At 47.0% G+C, this 13,054-nt stretch overlaps 2 protein-coding genes across 2 annotated transcripts in view; one reads left to right on the top strand and one right to left on the bottom strand.

The window, feature by feature from the left end:
- Positions 1–1,966, top strand: part of prrc2c (proline-rich coiled-coil 2C) — a 67,012-nt gene extending 65,046 nt beyond the window's left edge. Inside the window, exon 34 of the mRNA XM_080016645.1 lies at positions 243–1,966. Within this exon, the coding sequence (XP_079872771.1) occupies positions 243–494 (252 nt within the window). The 3' untranslated portion in view covers positions 495–1,966. The remainder of the gene's footprint in view (positions 1–242) is intronic.
- A 453-nt stretch (positions 1,967–2,419) lies between these two features.
- myoc (myocilin) overlaps positions 2,420–13,054 on the bottom strand; it is a 15,501-nt gene continuing 4,866 nt past the window's right edge. The window contains exons 2-5 of the mRNA XM_080008300.1: positions 6,428–6,493; positions 6,226–6,318; positions 3,973–4,184; positions 2,420–3,558 (exon numbers count right to left, since the gene is read on the bottom strand). Coding sequence (XP_079864426.1) covers positions 2,983–3,558; positions 3,973–4,184; positions 6,226–6,318; positions 6,428–6,493 — 947 coding nt within the window. The 3' untranslated portion in view covers positions 2,420–2,982. The remainder of the gene's footprint in view (positions 3,559–3,972; positions 4,185–6,225; positions 6,319–6,427; positions 6,494–13,054) is intronic.

The raw sequence follows: 13,054 nt of genomic DNA, 5'->3' as shown, positions 1-13,054 counted from the left end.
AGTTTGCCTTACTTGACATTGCATGACCTGGGATGTGACTTGTGCATGCGCACATCGCAATGCTGAAACTATATGTCGTGCAGCCTTACATCATATGCATTCTAGGTTTAAAATGAAGCAATACTGGGATCAAAAAATCAGTTTCAAACTTTATTAGTCCCCAGGGGGAATTCAGGAAATTACCATTATTGTTATATATTCATGTGACATTATTATTATTGAACAATTTTTATCGTCTTCAGGCAAAGCAGCGGGCAGAGGTGCTCCAGTCCACCCACAAATTTTTCTCGGAGCAGCAGCAGCTGAAAGCTGCGCCCCAGGTGAAGGCATCCCGCCTGGACCACAACAGCAAGCAGCCCCCCCTGGACGCCCCCACCCACCAGGGCGGGGTCTCAGAGCACCCCGAGCCTGACAAGCCCCCCCTCTCCACTGGGAAGCCCGTCCGCACCGGTCCCATCAAGCCCCAGGCAATCAAACCAGAGGAGGGCAAGTAGATGGAAGGAAAGACGGATGGATGGAGGGAGAGAGACCACCTCCACCCAACCCCTATCCTCACATACACCCTGGTGGGGTTGGTGTGTTGGGATACGACTCGAAATAGAAGTTATTAAGAACACGCAGCACCCTCCCCCCTGCCGACTCTGGGCGGGGGGGGGTTTAGATTGATGCGTTCTCCCGGTCATCTAGTCCAGGGGGGAGTGAAGTGGCTAAAGGCTTAAATGCTCGGGCGGAAAAAAATGAAATATCGATGAGATTTGCTGCTGAGTTTTGCCATTTTTAAAAGACCTTTTGATTTCTCCTCGTCCTTTCCCACGTAGAATCGCGCCTCACGGATGGTCGGGCGAGCGAACGTCGTTTTTGTTCAGGAACTAATGAACGAATCAAAAGTTTTCATTTTTTGTTTTGTAGTTGGACAAACAATCTGATTTAAAGAGACAGCGTTTAGCGAAGCACAGAATGCTCGGATTTCTCATTTCTTCTCCCTTTTTTTTATCACTAATAATAATGTGTGTGAAAGCTCTGCACCACACTCTCTCGCGCTCTCTCTGAATGGAGATAAATAAGTCATTGTTTGTGTGTGTGTATGTTTGTGTGTTTATTTATATATATATACACACACACACACACACACACACACACACACACACACACACACTATGCTGTGTGTGCGTGTAATACAGCACAGGGGGAAAGCTCACGTCTCTTCTGTACATTTAGCCAAAGGATAAATCAGCGTAAAGATGTTGATCATGTCACAAAGCTTTCGGGGAAAAAAAAAAAATTTGACTGGAGTTTATCATGGGTTGCCAGGAAACGGTTATGGTGGACGCCCCCACTCGCTGACACACACATTATTGCTGCACTCTACCCATCACTGTCGTCTCACTCTTGCGCACACACACACACACACACACACACACGTTCTACTGTAACGCGCCCGCTCTGCTGCTGTTCAATAGAGCTCAGTGCGGTCAGTCTGAGTCCAGCAGGATGAAAAAGGAGGTGGGGACTGGATTTTTTGATAAACGCTTAAAATAAAAAATATATGAAGTGGTGTGTGTGTGTGTGTGTGTGTGTGTGTGTGTGTGTCAGCTGGCCCCAAGAGCAGGATAGATTCACACATGGGATGGGGGGTTGTCTTCTGTAGTTCCGATGTACTTTTGGCATACAGTATGTTTTTGTTTTTCTTTCTTTTACTTCCTGTCCTGATGGGTTGCAGCCCCATCTCACCTCTGCTGCCACCCCCATCACCACACAGCGGTCTGACGAGGGTCCCCGAAAATGTACAGTCTGATGTAGAGGAGACGAGGGAGTGAAGGAAGGAGGGTGATGACTGGTTCTTTTTTTTTTTTCCTTTTGCGTTTTTTTTTTTTTTTCTCGTTGTACAGGGGTTTCATCGCTGTATTAAAAACAAATGTACGGTCTTATTTACATTCTCTTGGTTTGGTTACAGAAACTAATAAAATAATATGCTGTTAAAATGTTCCTGTGGTACTTGTTTGGTTTTTTTTTTCCCCCTCCACGACATGAGAATGATCCCCTTTAAAACACAGGATACAATAGTAGTTGTCTAGTAATTGAGCATCACATTCACAGTGAGGATCATATCTCACCTTATGCAAAGAATCTTATATATTTTACATTTAAATTGTGTTTTTAGTTTACTCTTTACTTCACTCTGATCTATGGACATGATAATGGGTAACAACTATTTTTAAGTGGAACAAAATTATTCATGTTGTAATTGTATCTTAAAAAAACCCTCAAACCCTCCGTCACACTGTGCATATTGAACTAAATCATGACGAGGCCACTAGGGGGCAGTGTATTCATTTCTACAACTGCCTTGTCCATGAAAATGATCCAGCTTGGAAAAATAATTGAACAGGGTTAGTAACCAGTAAGAGAATGAATACTGTTTGTTTAGGAAGAAGTTTATTTTATGGATTTTAAATTGTACATGTTTGTGGCTATAATTCACAGGTATATGCAATAAGATGATACATGTTTGGAGAGAACAGCAAACTCAACCTGTTCACCAGTGAATCATTGTCGGACGCTTAGCACAAAACCAACAACTCAAACTAGTTAAACACTCTGAACAAAAATAAACATTATGGCTTTCCACCAATAGATAGATATTCAGGAAAAACAATACATCTGACACAATGACGGTACAAAAATAATTCCTCTATAAACGTGTGGGCCATGCCACATCAAAAATCTTTGCTTGGAAAACTTTTCTTTAAAATCTTAACTCCTGCAGGGGAAGCTTCCCTTTCCTGAAAAAAAAAACCTCTCACTCTGGGATTCTGTGGTTTGTCTATTCTGCACCAATGTCTCACACCCTATCCACTACAGACACACTCCCAACGCTTCTGAAAGTCTTTGACATGGGAGAGACTTGTCTCTCCGTTAATCGGGGATTCCGCATGTTGATTTTAACCATGTGAAGCGTCTCCCTGAACTCTGACCTCTGGCCTACTGGCGCCGGCCCAATCTGATGTCGTAGGACACGATGTGGAAGTTGTCCCAGGCGTAGAGCTTCCTCTGGGCTGGGTTGTAGTCAATCATGCTGTTGTAGCGGAACTTGTTCCTGAAGGGAATGGCCGCCGCCCGGGCCTGGCCGCTCACTGTGTCGTACACCCAGTTGACGGTGGTGTTGGGCGCCGTGTAGCTGGCCACCGTGTACAGCCGGCCGCAGATGAGGAAGGAGTTGGCCACTGAGTTCTTCCTGATGGCCGTCTCCCAGCTCCTCTTCACCTGCAGGCTGTGGGGGTCCAGCTGGGAGATGACGATGGCACCCTTGGCCTTGCTGGTGGAGTAGACGGCCCACAGCCCGCCCTCGTCCACGGCCAGGTCAATGTCGGTGTAGCCGCCCCAGGAGTAGGGGAACTGTCCGTGGAAGCCGGCGTGCGGCAGGTCGCGGCGGGCAGCGACGCTCTCCGATGCCAGGTCGTAGCGCAGGATGGTGCGGCTTTGGCGCCGCTGGTAGTACAGTGAACCGCGGTACAGCGTCGCCCCTGTGCTCTCCACCGCCTCAGGCAGCAGCATCACCTGGAGAGCAGGAGGAGGATGAGGTTTTTTAATTTATAAGTGTTGAAATTTGGTTCTGAAACCATGTACTCCTACACATACCATGGATCCGCTATCTGAACCAGATACCAACCTAACGTGAGCAAATTGCATAAAGTTTTATTTGGTTTAGTTAAGTTTAAAATAAATTAAATTGATCACATACTGCAGTGCAAAGTGAAGGCCTAGAATCTTGGGAGCAGTTCATTTGTGGGTCGGTTTCTGTCAAACATGTTTTATGAAGAAGGGAGTACTGCCAGATCGTAGGGGAAGGATTTGGGAAGTCGGTACCTCACAGTAAATTTGCCGCTTTCACTAAATTTGCCATTTTCAAAACACGCTAAAAAGTTAAAAGTCAAATTTCCTTTAAAGCCGGAAGCGGAACGTGCTGCCTACCTTGGAAGGAAATCCTTTGGAGAGCTGTTCCAAGTCATCGTATCCAAAGAGCTGTCGGACGTCAGAGCCCACGGTGTCAATGCGCCAAACCATGTTGGGGCCGTAGGTGGACACAGCCTCTGGGTCCTGCATCCACACGCCGTATTTACCAGCGATGGTGTCCGTCTTCCGATGGATGACCGGCTCACCCACTGAAAGCAACTCCCCACACCCTGGCGGGGGAGAGAGGTGGAGGTTAATGGGGGTAACAGGGGGAGGAAAGGCCAGAAGTCATTGAGACATCGACCGTTCATTCATCCCTACTTGGTTAATTTAACAAAACTTTTGTGAGACAGTGAAGTGAAGGATTATGGGAACTTGTCTTCTTGGGTTCATGTACTTAACAAAGGTATTATAATAAATGTCCCAAGGAACGAGGTACGGTCAGAGGGGAAGTAGTTGGTTAAAGAACGGTAGTGTCCTTAGCAGCGAGGTGTGGTCAGGGGGAAGATGCCCAACAACAAAGGGTACTAAAATGTGCGGTGGGATACTTATCAAACAGACTAGAATTATACTACAATTGATAATATATACAATTCTATCAGGTGATATATTATAGTATGCAAACACAGCACACACTGCAGGCAAGCATATCTGACAATGCATTGTCAAGCACAAGGGAGTGCGGCAGGCAACTGCCTCCTGAACATTATGAGGCCCCCAAGGGCTCATTTACTAACAGAATAGTAGTGCTGACCCAAAGGGGCCATTTCAGCCCTGGGATCCCATAATCGGGGGCCCCAAAATTCTATAGGATCATCTCTTCTTCTGGATGTTATGGTTGCCTACAGTCCTCGGAGTTCTGTAAACTACATCTGGCTAGTGGTGGCACAGTCACTGCTGGTTGGTGCTTGGCATTGTCAGGACAGGGCCTGTGAACTCAGGATCCGTCTAAAAGCGGAGGAACCGAAAGAAGCTAAAAGATGCTGAGGGACGAGGTGAGATGTTGGAGACACCCAGTGGCTCCTGAGATGCGACATGACGTCTCTTTTAGTCGAAAAATCAGCCCTGACTCACCAGCAGCAGCAGCAGCTGGGATACAGCTCATCCCCTGCGTCGCTTCTAGCCTCATACTGGGAAAAACGATAAGAGCAGCAGTATATTTACCACTTCCTAAAATACCCCCGGAGCAGTGCTGGCCAGGTTGTGGCTCTGGATTTAGAGTTAGATATGAATACGTAGTATAAATACACAAGTTACTGTGTAGCCGCTCTTTGTGGCACGGCCTCGTCGCAGATGAAATGGCGCACACGTGTTTTTCGTCTGCACGTGTATTTTGAATGTGAGCCGTCAAGGCTCCAGACGGAGAAGATCCAGCGGTCGTGAGGTCGGAAGCTGTTATTCTCTGAGTGACAGAGGCTCTTGTTAGTCCCAGAGACCTCCTCCACCATCACCACCCCCACCACCAGCAGCACCACCTGCAGCGTAGCTTTGAGGAGCTTCAAGCCTGAAGCTCAGGCCGTCCCTCATACCTACGGACCGGCACGACACTGGAATTCCCACCCCAAATGCTGCAGTATTAATAGCAGTATTTGCTTTGAGGCTGTCAGCAGGGGGGTGTGGAGTCTCATGTTTGCAGGGTCAGATGTAACAGATGGGGGGTAGAATGGATCACTGGTTGGATGAATGGGCACACACTGGTCTGAATATTGACACGTTAGGGCTGGTTTTCACCAAAGGACTTTCGAGTCCCAGACAAGTTTTCATGATCTGAGAACCAGAAGGAGATCTCTGGTTCTTAGCGGTTGTAAGAAGGCAGTCGTTTGGTTTTTCAGACGTTCAGAAACTCTTGAGATCAGTCCCAGACAGAATATCATGGTGGTTTGGCATTATCTGAAGTGTGATGAGTCTTAAGTCTAAGGCTCCTACTGTGCAAGCTAAGATACGCAAAAAAGAAAAGATCACCACCATGATAAATCCTACAGTGTATGCATTATTGCCATAGTCTGAGATGCAGTCTTTTGAAGACCTTTGGCGTATCCCTACAATTGGATTATTGTGTGTGTGCGTGTGTGTGTGTGTGTGTGTGTGTGTGTGTGTGTGTGTGTGTGTGTGTGTGTGTGTGTGTGTGTGTTTGTGTGTGTGTGTGTGTGTGTGTGTGTGTGTGTGATAGAGAGACAGAGAGTTGTTTTAATTGTAGGTTCACACCCAGATCTATACGTAGTGAGAGAAAGAGAGAGAGAGCGAGAGAGAGAGAGAGAGAGAGAGAGAGACCTGTGGCATCCTCTTGACCGTTAGGAGCAGGAACTTCTGTTACTTCAGCCTTCAGCTCCTGAAATCCAGGCACTCCAAAACCCCAAGCTGGATCTGAGGATGAGTGAGAAAGAGACAGAGGGAGAAAATGAGAGAGAAAGAGAGAGGGGAGTTAGGATTTGTAGTGGATGGAAGGATGAAGGATGAACCGGCGTTGACTCACCTCTCAAACTGCTGCTATCTCCCCGGTTGTTTGGCCGGCCAATCAAGTGGGACATGGGTCTGGAGCCTACACACACACACACACACAGACACACACAGACACACACACACACACACACACACACACACACACACACTGGTTAGCAGGGTGTCATTTTGGGGTAAACCGTGGTGAATCTGACTTTGTGCTGGACTCTGGAGACACTGCCAGCATGAATATTGCACACACACACAGAAGATGGCTTGCAAACACACACACACATGAAACAAGCACACATATACACACACAGAACGGAACACACACACACACACACACACACACACACACACACACACACATACACACACACACACATACACACACACACACACACAGCATATAATAGAAACACACACACATGAAGCAAGCACACACATACACACACACACACACACACACACAACATATAATACAAACACACACAGATGCATGCAACACACACACATCCGAAGAACGCTCAGAGCATGCCACACACAAACACACACACACACACACACACACACACACACACACACACACACACACACAAACACAGGTTACATGCACACATGCCACAGAACACACATGGGACACACACACTTAGCATACACACACAAATGCACGTGACTATATGTGCTCACACAACATCTAACACATGAACACATACTCTAGATGGGAGAGCGGCGCACACACAAACACATCTACACACACTGCCCCGTCCCCCCCCCAAGTTCCCACCCTCTACCATCCTCAGTCACACTCCAATAGCAAAACTTAACTAACTCTCCAAAGTGTCCAGATCATTGGGCCCCTCAGCCCCGTATCGCTGTCAACCATCACACACTGCACACTGCACACACACACACACACACACACACACACACACACACACACACACACACACACACACATTTTAACCGGAGAGGACCCATGAACCACCACCTCCCCCACCTCCCCCTCTTGTTCCGATTCTTCACTAAGTTTCAGTTTGTGGTTTGGTGATTGTATTCCACGCTGATTTCCCCTTGCCTTCCGGAGCCGTCTCGACCACACCCCCGAGCCTGCCATATACCCTTACCACCCAACTTAGGCCGGGGAGCCATCCAGCCAAGAGCCGACCCCCCACTCACCCCCTCCCCGGGGCGGGAAAGGCAGTCAGCGTCCCCGGACAATCGTTTACCTTGAACTTTCCTTCATGCGGTGGAGTTACTGCAGCGGGGCATGGTCCAAACAGAAGCTGAAAGGGCATCCCAGGGGGTAGTCAAGTAGCTCGTCCACCTGGGGCATCGGGTACGCATCAAATTTTGACACCTTGTTCACCTTCTGGTAGTCTACGCAGAACCAAACCGGCCCATCAGCCTTGTTAACTAGCACGATGGGGCTACACCAGTCACTAGTAGACTCCTCTATTACACCCATTTCCAGCATGGTCTTCAATTCTACCTGCACAATTTTTTTGGTTTTCAGACAGGCGGCACGACCGGGTACATATTTTCACCTCCATGCTTTAAGAGGTTGAGGTGATACACCTGAGTTGCCCATCGCCTGTCAGTTCACTCAACCTCATAATCCATCTCCCCGATTCTCCGCGTGACCACAGAGGGTCCTTACCACCTATCTAGTTATTCAGAGGTGGATGTCAGGAGTAAAACCAGCTCCCTGTCTCCCGGTGAAAACTATCTCGGTCGTGCCCCTCTGTCATACAGCTGCCGCTGCCATTCTGCCTGGGCCTGGAGCAAATTCTCCCATGATAGGTGGCAGTTTGGAGTTTTGCTCGCAGGTTTTGCTCGCAGGTTTTGCTCGCATATGTATGCTCCCAGTTTTCCTTAATTATTTCTAGCACCCCCCGGGGTCTCCTGCCGAAGAGTTCAAAGGGAGAAAATTACGTGGGGGACTGGAGAGCCTCCCGCACTGAAAACACTGAGGGTCCAACTGTTTATCACAATTACAGCTATCGTTGTGCACAAACTTAGAAACCATGTTTTTCAACTTCTTACTGACCCGCTCCACCAGGCCGTCGTTCTGGGGGTGGTACACGCTGGTCCAAATTGAGCGAACACCCAATCGCTCGTAAAGTCCGACCCGGGAGATAACTTAAAAGCACGATGGGGCTACACAGTGCTTTTTAACAGTGCTTTTGATGTGTGCAACACTTTTTGCGGAGATATTGCACAACGGCACTGCTTCGGTGTATCGGGTTGTGTAGTCCACAAAGCGATACAAAGCGATAGCTGCCACACAGAGCAATAGCCGCAGGCACTGTGGTCTAACAGTCTGATTTGGTCCAGGCCCAGGCTTTCAAACGGGACCTCCACCAAGGAAAGGCCGCAACAGTGCTTTTGATGTGGCCGACGATTTAACAAGCTGATATTTGGGGGAGGCAGCGCACCACTTGCACATGTTGGCCCAGATGCCTGGCCAGTAAAAGTGTGCCATTAACTTCTGCAGTGTTTTTTGCCCAGTCCTCCCCAGTCTCTGCTGACCAGTGCTCCCTCACTCCTGCTGAGGCTTAGCCTGTTCCTGTTCCCGAGCCGTCTGCCAACCCTGCTCAGGCTCAGTCCGTTCCTGTTCCAGAGCCGTTGGCCGCCTCTCCCGAGGCTCAGCCTGTTCCAGAGCCATCGGCCGTCACTCCGGAGGCTCAGGCCATTCCTGGTCCTGAGCCGTTGGTCGCCCCTGAGCCGACGTCCACTGCATCATGGCTGTCCCCTGCCCTAGCGCTGCAGCTGCAGCTGTTTCCTGAGCAGCAGCGGGACCATAGCTTCCAGCCCCAGGTACAGCAGCAGCCGCCCAGCTTCCAGGCTAAGAGGCAGCTCCAGATGCAGTGGTCACCTGTTTCCCTGGCAACACTAGTTCCTTGGATGGTCACCTGGTCAGCATTCTCCGCTGACGTCCGGCCGGATCTTCAGGGGATGGTCTTCTCCTCCTGCTTCCAGTCTCTGGGCTGCCCTTCAAAGTGGCCCTGCCTACGTGGTTGTCCTCCGGAGCAACTCTGTACCTCTGCCCCGAATGTTGGATCAACCTCCTAAGCGGTCCTAAGCGGTCCTAAGCGGTCCCTTGCCCTGGCCCCTTGCCCTGGCCCCTGATCACCCTCCAGAAGGACTCCGCCTACCTGCCCTGTTCACTTGGACCGGGTTCCAGCTCTCAGGCGGTCCACCGGAGGGGATGTTTTGCTGACCATGATTCTCTGCCTTGTCCCTGCCAGATAGGTCTGCTTTCTGTCTGACCTCCTGGTTTTGACCCCTGCCTGTTTTTTGCAATATGCCCTCGGTTGTGTCCTGCATTTTGGTTCACCAGACAGTTATCTTGACAGATAAAAACAAATTGCCTTAGTTCCTGGATCCATTCATACATTTCATTATTAGAGAAATATACTTTGTGCTTTGTTGGGAGAAGTTGAAATATGGTTTCAATCACAAATCCCCTTTCAATTTAATTATTCCACTCATGCATCAACAGTGGTGGCGCTGGGGTGAACTTACCTGGGGTGAACTTACCTGGGGTGAACTTACGATAGCACCACCATAGCACCACCAAGAAATTAACTGAAATTTGACATACAAATTGTCTGCTTCTCTGTATAGTTTTGAATACAGCTTGTTTCTCCGGTTGATCTAGTGAAACAGAGCCCACAATAACCATAGCACCCACGCAGCGGCAGCAATTAAGTTATAAACTCTGTGGTAGTCTAAGGTTGGATCCACATTACACTTTTGCTTATTTGTTGTCAGTTCATTGTCAATGTCTTGCCGTTGCCGTCCTGAGATCAGTTAAGCTGATCTAAGCTCACTTAAGGTGGTGATGTCACTCATGCGAGATTCTTGCTGCAGCAGTGGTGTCCGGGTGCTATAACGTGATAGAAGAGAGGTTCAGGAAAGAGGTCCCACAGGCATTAAATATACAATGCCATGCTCACAGACTTAACCTTGTTTTAGTGGATGTTGTGAGCAATGTACAAGCGGTTGAGATTTTTTTAAACTGTGCTGCTGCTTTACAACTTATTTTCAAACTCTGTTGCCCACAATCTTTTCATGAAGAAACAGAGAGAACTGGAATCAACTGCACAGCAGCCCGTAGAGTTGAAGAAACAGAGATAGATACAGATACACCAAAGGTGTATCTGTATCTATCCGGTTAAAAATTCAGAATCTGAATAAATCTGACTGAAATGAAAAGACGGTCCTTAATTGAGCTTGGGGGTGTTCTGACTGGAGTCTCAGCATTGAGTCCGAAATACAAGCTCTTCCTAGACAAAAATTGTCTTTGGCCAATGGCCCAATACTATGGAGTGACTGAAGTGAACCTGACTGCAGAGCTGCATCAGGTTCGACTTCTGCTGGAAACAAAACAAAAGCAAGGACAGTGAATGACAAAGTGGAATTTCTATCTCTAATGAGGCCCTTACCGCAATGCCTTTATAGATTTATACAACCTTATCTGCATATCACTGACTCTGCCTGTGACATAGTGAATAGCAATAGCTATTCTAGCAACGGCTCAGAAAAGCAACTTGGCCTTGTTGGCCATAAACAGCTGGAGGGCCAAGGCACTTGACATCCAGAAAATCATTAATGCTTTCGCCACCAATCACAACAACAGACGGATTGTGCTTCTCTGAAAACATCAATGGTGAGTGCAATTGATTTTTATTTTTTTTTATTTTTTTTTTGGGCCTAGACTAGTGCAGATTATAATTATTATTTTGTGGTGGATACCCCAATGTCCTTATGTTTCCTGCAAATCCTAAAATATTAAATTTACTGCTATTAAGCCTACTGGTTTTGCTTGGACTTCCAAGCGGTGATTCTTTTGATTTTTGTTTTAAATTATGTAGCCAAACTATTTGAGGTATTGCATGGTCAGATTACAATTTGTCCTCCTGGTAAAGCCTTGCATCTGTTGTTTGCCTAATTTGACTTTAATAAATAACGGTGTATCTTTTGGCATTGTCTGTCTATATAATGGGAATAGCAGTGGACAAAGTGGGTAAGTGTTGTGTTTTTCAGTTGAAAAGCCTGCATTTGACGCTGATTGATGCATTATTCATGTTGTCTGCTGTGGGTCGGATGCTCTGTTGGTTTGTTTGTTTATGCTCGTGTGTAGCCCGGGTTGTCTGCGATGTTGTTGACACTGTCACAGTTCACTTCTATATTAGATCTATAAATTTCTGTTACTTGTGATTCAACAGAGGCATTTACATAAGGCTTGAAACTGACTTTTGAACGCCAGGCATCTGGCCTTGCTAATATATATTACCATACAGTACATCCCTCAGCACCATCACTGAATAATTCCAAACCACAAAAAACTCTGGTGCCGCCACCGTGCATCAATCGGTAAAAAGTAAAAAGTAGTACTTTTTGATAAGCATACTTTGTACTGTAACAGTAGTTCTGCTTGAATACACATTCACAGTACTCTCTCTACCACTGGAAACACAGGATCACCATCACATTCTGACGTATGTAGAAACACTCCGTGCTAGAAGATCAAGCATCATTATATAAGGAACCCAACACAATGTTTAACAAATGTGAGATTAATATATCAAAACAGAGTTGTGGTTCCATGTTTAGTTTCCATTAAAACGTGTTTGACCCTCCGGCCACGGCATAAAGCCATCAGCTCTGTGTGGTGAACACATGACGTCCAACATTTCTGCCGTTTGATGAACAGAACAATGAAGTAACACAGTGACGCCGTGTTTACACTGAAACAAACAGGCAATCAGCAAGATGGTACTGGAAATACAGCGTGCGTGTGTAAACTCTGGAAAGTGGAATTAGAATGTGTGCACACGTTCACAGTGTATCTCTAACGGTATGTGTGCACTTTGCCACATGCACTCTCCCTCCAGCACATGCAGGAGTGCGCACGCCGCCATGTTTAAAGAACACATAATGACTCCATTACAATGTGGGAACATTAAACACTCACATCTGGAAGCCGCCACTGATATTCCTGCTCTGATAAGAAGTGACGAGGCAAAGGAACCACCAGCCAAATAAAGCCAAAGTTTAATCTATTGTGAAATGTCTTCAGGGAAACACATGCACAAAAATTGTCTGTACCAATTGTGTGTACCAGTACTATGTGTACTAGTTGTGGAGCAGCATATGTTCTCTTACTGTTGAGAAGATGAAGAAAATCGATATTAAAGCATGAAATAATAAAGCGGAAATGAGCCAAAAACATGACCTTGACAAGGCTCATTGATTTGAATGGAAATCGGAAATCTGAAAATTCAACTAGACAATGGTGTTCATGAGATGTCATTATGGTGAACATTTTGACAGTATGAAGGATCTCGAAATGTAGCAAATATTTTAGCAAAGTCCATATTTTGGCAACACAGCTTGATATGGGATTAATGTGGCTGAATGATGACATATAAATAAATAACTACCCGTGGTGCCCTTCAACTGGGTATAAGTTGAAGGATTTTGCTCAACCAACCATCCACCAAGCAAACAGTCTGTCTCTGTGCGGACGTCTGTCTGCTCTATCTATGTGTGCACGTGTTTGCATCCGTGTGTTGTGCATGTGTGTGTGTGCGTGTGGGTGTGTGTGCGCACGCCATATGTTGGTGATGGATATCACGACAAGCACAGC

Source organism: Zeus faber (assembly GCF_960531495.2).
Source record: "Zeus faber genome assembly, chromosome: 1".
NCBI lineage: Eukaryota > Metazoa > Chordata > Actinopteri > Zeiformes > Zeidae > Zeus > Zeus faber.
Note: the sequence above shows the minus strand (reverse complement) of the source record. Positions and strands in the feature narration are given on the sequence as shown.